At 37.7% G+C, this 5,517-nt stretch overlaps 1 protein-coding gene across 1 annotated transcript; it reads left to right on the plus strand.

The window, feature by feature from the left end:
• Positions 1 to 2,350: 2,350 nt before the first annotated feature.
• On the plus strand, positions 2,351 to 4,323 carry LOC113758802. Its single transcript, XM_027301521.1, has 3 exons — positions 2,351 to 2,700; positions 3,870 to 3,972; positions 4,063 to 4,323. The coding sequence occupies exons 1-3, from the start codon at positions 2,351 to 2,353 to the stop codon at positions 4,321 to 4,323; spliced, it is 714 nt and encodes a 237-aa protein (XP_027157322.1).
• The last annotated feature ends 1,194 nt before the right edge of the window (positions 4,324 to 5,517 follow it).

Raw genomic sequence — 5,517 nt, forward strand, 5'->3', positions numbered from 1 at the left:
CATTTGGCCAATGAAAACATCTCAAATATGGTTCATTTATGTAAACAATGTCTAAGAAACATCCAAGATACATTTGGTAGGTGATTAACACCAAGAATTTCGAAACAACAAGCCCCAATCAAGATTAAGGCATTCACTAGCCAAAAAGAGGGTTTTCAATCACTGAATCAGTTTCAAACTTCGGCCACACCTCACTCAATTCAACTTGGAATTGAGCATGGTTAGTGGCATTGAAAACTAGATTCATAAAGCTACAATTTCTCAGAAGAATCATTTTAAAAGTCTTTCCACAACTAGCTCATATTTGGGCATCAACTCGCTGCTTAAAACAGAGCTCCCAGTAAAATGAGAAACAGAACAGGTAACGTTACAAGGTTGGTTCGGATCACTCAAGTGGAATCAGGATGTGTATTTTATACCGTTGGAAAGCTGAGAATGTCTAGTTTCCAGTGCCGCAAACGGCACTCGATTTTGACTTCGGAGCAAAATGTTATAGCTGTTTGAAAAACACTGCCCGTGCAATACGGGAAAAATTCCAGTTGTGAATGAACTTTCGAAATCACCATATTTGGCCAACCAAATCACGTACTTTTTCTGTGGAAACTTTCCACACAACCCACACAACATATATACATCATAAAAAAGTCAATAAAACTTCAAAAAAATGCTCTAAAGGTCACGGCATTCACAGGGGCAGAAATGGAAAAATTCTCCCCTTCACTTCCTTTGAGCTTTCATCCATAATATCACTCATTTCTACTAATTTAAGCACTAATCCAACATTATTAACATCAAAACTCACAAAATCAGTCCATCAAGCCATAGTGGGAGTTCATAGAGCCCACTCACCCATTTTCCAACAATTTAAAGCTACCCATAAGAAATTATGAACTCATAAGTGCTAAACAACTTCCATAAGTCAAGATTTGCAAGGTTGATCGTCACGTACTTTCTTAGATGATTAAGGCAGAAATTTTGGTCCTCCTTGCTCAAGAAAAATAGTGGATTTGAAGCTCTTTTGTAGCTTGAGTTGCTCTCCAAGTAGATTGCAAAGTGTGGTTAAAGTTTGAGGTGATTTGGTGGAGATTTAGTGAAGAAATGGTGCAAGAAAATTGAAGAGCTTTGGTTGTTTTTATTCTCTTTGGTGGCCGGCTGGAATGAGAGAGAGAGAGAGAGAGAGTGTTTGATGCAAATGAAGCTTCCTTGAGAAGCTTTAATGTGTGGCTCAAAATTCCCTAAAGGTCAACTCTCTCCCTGCGAGCACACGCTTGCGTTTCGTGCTCGATTTCTCTCGAATTTGTTTCACTAGTGCACTAAACCTCTAATGCACTTTCATTCATACTATTATTATGCACTCTTAATAGTCTCAAAATAAAGGTCTTAAGCTCCTCAATTAAATCGCGCGTGTAAAAACGCGTACTCCCGATTTGTGTGCGATAAAGTGGAACTTTCAAGAAATTCTTATAACGATAGCTTCATTAACTAATACTTGAGTATTTAAACATAAAAAATACCTATTTTAAGACTAGTGTATAAGTCTCCAATTTTCCAAACTCATTGTACTCTCAAATCGGTTATTGTCTCCAAACGCGTATTCACTATCCTAGCTAAACGAGCTTCCCAAAATTAATTTTTGAAACAAATCACTTTAAAAATACGAGTAAGCTATAGTTCCATATAATTAGGTCTAAAAAGGTTAGAATGAAATATTCGGAGTGAACGAGCATTTAAATATTTAAATGGGCTACTAATAGGGGTTTAAAATGGGAAAATTTGTGAGTCCTCGCATGAGTCTAGTATTACTTTCTCAAATCTCCAATAAATTTACATCAGCGCGTCTTTCGGAAACTATCGACGCGCGAGCGGTAAGCACTTAATTAAACTTATTCACCTTTAATTTCTCAATTAACTTTTCTTAATCTACTATTGAACATTCTTAATTTCCTTAAGATAATTACACTCTCGATTAGAATATCACCTCGAAACACATGTACTCTTTATTTCTCACTTAAACGAACCTTTAAAAATTAAATTTGACATTTTAAAAACATAAGGAAGACATTGTTCCATATGAATGGACTTAAAATGGTTGAAATAAATTATTTGGAGAAAACAAGTGAATAAATATTTAAATAAACCAATAATATTCAATAAAAATAAGAAATTTTTTGGGTCCTCACACATAGAGCACGTGAGATTGGTATTAGAAACACTTTGAAAGGCAAGTTTTTATGCTAACCTTAAGAAGTGCACATTTTGTACTAATGAGCTTGTATTTCTCGGCTATGTTGTTAGTTCACAAGGCATCAAGGTAGACGACTCAAAGATCGAAACCATCAAGCAATGGCCAATGCCAAAAACCGTCACGGATGTGCGAAGCTCCCACGGCTTGTCTGGATTTTACCGGTGTTTTGTCAAAGATTTCAGTACCATCACTTCACCATTGACCACGGTGATGAAGAAAAATGACAAGTTTCACTGGGGAGAAGACCAGGAAAACTCCTTCCTTGCTCTAAAAGACAAACTCACACACGCACCTGTCTTAGCATTACCTAAATTCAATAAGACTTTTGAAATCGAATGTGATGCCTCTGGTGTAGGGATTGGAGCCATGCTAATGCAAGACAACAAACGATGTGCATTCTTTAGTGAGAAGTTGGGAGGTGCAGCCTTGAATTATCCAACTTATGATAAGGAGCTGTACGCCCTTGGGCGAGCTTTGAAGACCTAGCAACATTATCTACGACCAAGGGAGTTTGTGATCCATACGACCATGAATCCTTGAAGTTCCTCAAGGGTCAGTTGAAATTGAGCAAGAGACACGCCAAGTGGGTAAGTTTCATTGATACTTTTTCCTATGTCATTAAGTATAAGACTGGTAAAATGAATGTTGCCGCTGATGCCTTGTCTCGTAGACATTTTTGCTAGTTTTTCTTGATGCTAAATTACTTGGCTTTGAGATGATAAAAGAGCTCTATGCAAATGATATTGATTTCGGTGAAGTGTACCAAACATGTGTTAGGAGTCCGCATGGAAAATACTTTTTGCATGAGGGATTTCTGTATTCTGTTGATAAGTTGTGTGTGCCTAACTCCTCCATCCGTGACTTGTTGGTTCGAGAGACTCACAGTGGTGGTCTCATGGGACATTTTGGTATTGTTAAGACTATAACTATGTTGCAAGAACACTTTTATTGGCCCCACATGCGAAGGGTTGTTGAACGCATGGTTGGTAGATGTGCTACTTGCCATAAAACTAAGTCTAAAACAAATCCATATGGCTTGTATACCCCATTGCCTATTCCAAAACATCCATGGGTAGACTTGTCTATGGACTTTGTATTGGAACTGCCTAAATCTCAAAGAGGTAATGACTCTATCTATGTTGTCATTGATTGATTTTCCAAGATGGCTCATTTTATTCCTTGCCATAAAACTGATAATGCATCTCACATTGCTAACCTATTTTTCAAAGAAATTATGCGCCTACATGGTATGCCCCAAACAATTGTTAGTGATAGGGATGTTAAGTTCTTGAGTTACTTTTGGAAGACTTTGTGGTCTAAACTTGGTACTAAATTGTTGTTTTCCACCACTAGTCACCCACAAAATGATGGCCAAACCGAGGTTGTCAACCGAACTCTTGGGACTTTGCTAAGGGCCTTAATTAAGAAAAACATTAAGTCTTGGGAAGAGTGTTTGCCACATGTTGAATTTGCTTATAATAGAACTGTTCATAGTGCAACACACTACTCACCATTTGAGGTTGTTTACGGGTTTAACCCCTTAACCCCCCCTAGATTTGGCACCTTTACCTTCCTCTGAGCACATAAGCTTAGATGGGAAAAAGAAAGTTGATTTTGTACGCAGGTTACATGAAGCTGTTCGAGCCAATATTGAAAAGCATACTCAGCAATATCTCCAGCAAGCTAACAAGCATCATCGCAAAATGGTTTTTGAACCTGCAGATTGGGTTTGACTGCACTTAAGGAAAGAAAGGTTCCCTAAGCAACGCCAAAGTAAATTATCTCCCACAGGCGATGGACCTTTCCGAGTGCTCCAGCGTGTCAATGAAAATGCGTACAAACTGGAGTTGTCCAGGGAGTATAATGTAAGTGTGACATTCAACGTCTCGGACTTGAGCCTGTACCTTGAAGACGATGTTCCAGATTTGAGGACAAATCCTTCTCAAGTGGAGGGGATTGATGTGTGCACGGGCGAGATTCTTGACTCAAGTCATGCTAACCCAGTGCGAGTTCCACTTGGTCCTGTTACGTGTGCAAGGGCAAAGAGATTCAAAGAATCACTCCAAACCCTTGTTTGACATGTCCAAGCGCAACAAGGTGTTTATAGAGACATCGAAGGATTGAAGGAGGCTAATCAAGATGTGTACACTTTGATTCAAGTCGAGGAAGTTTAATGTTTCGCTGGTCACGATTGTTCTTAGATCATGTTGGCCGCTTGTTAGTTATTACTATTAGTCGTTGGTTTTGTGAGAACTCGCAAATTTTCTTATTTTAAATTCCTATTGCTAGCTCATTTAAATATTTAATTGCCCGTTTACTCCGAATATTTTATTTCAACCTCTTTATACTGAATTACATGGAACTATGACCTACAAGTATTTTAAAAATGCCTTGATTCAAAATTTAATTTTTTGAAAGCTCGTTAAGTGAGAATAGTGGATACGCATTTGGAGACAATAATCGATTCGAGAATACAATAACCTTGAAAAATTGGAGACTTGTACATTAGTCTTGAAATAGGTATTTTTATGTTTAATTGCTTAAATATTGGTTAGTGATACTATCGTTATAAGAATTTCTTGGAATTTCCACTTTATCGCGCACAAATCGAAAATACGCGTTTTCGCGTGCGTGATTAATTGAGGGACTTTAGACCTTTATTTTTAGACTATTAAGAGTGAATAATAATAGTATGATTGGAAGTGCATTAGAGGTTTAGTGCACAAGTGAAACAAATCCGAGAGGAATCGGGCATGAAACGCGCGTGAACGCGCACTATTCCTAGTTGACTTTTGGGACACTTTTGGCCATACATTTAAGCTTCTCAAGGAAGCTTTATTTTCAGCACAACTCTCTCTCTCTCTTCACTCAAGACAGCCGACCAACAAGGAGGAAGAAACCACCAAAATTCTTCTTCATTTCATCACTCAAAACTCACCCAAATCATCACAAAATTTACACACAACTTGTAAATCACTTGGTGATCAAGCTAAGCTAGGAAAGGAGCTTCATCTCACGGTTTTTCTTGAGCTTAAAGTGACCGAAATTTTCTGCCTTAATCATCTAAGAAGGTATACAATGATCAACCTCTTAATTCTTGATTTATGGAAGTTATATTGCACTTATGAGCTCATAAATTCATATGGGTAGCTTTATATGGTTGGAAATCTTGTGCGTGGACTCTATGAAATCTCACTATGGCTTGATGAACTGATTTGATGGGATTTGATGTTATTTATGTTGGATTAGTGCTTAATCTAGTGAAAATAAGT

The sequence above is a fragment of the Coffea eugenioides genome, unplaced genomic scaffold, assembly GCF_003713205.1.
Source record: "Coffea eugenioides isolate CCC68of unplaced genomic scaffold, Ceug_1.0 ScVebR1_72;HRSCAF=359, whole genome shotgun sequence".
NCBI lineage: Eukaryota > Viridiplantae > Streptophyta > Magnoliopsida > Gentianales > Rubiaceae > Coffea > Coffea eugenioides.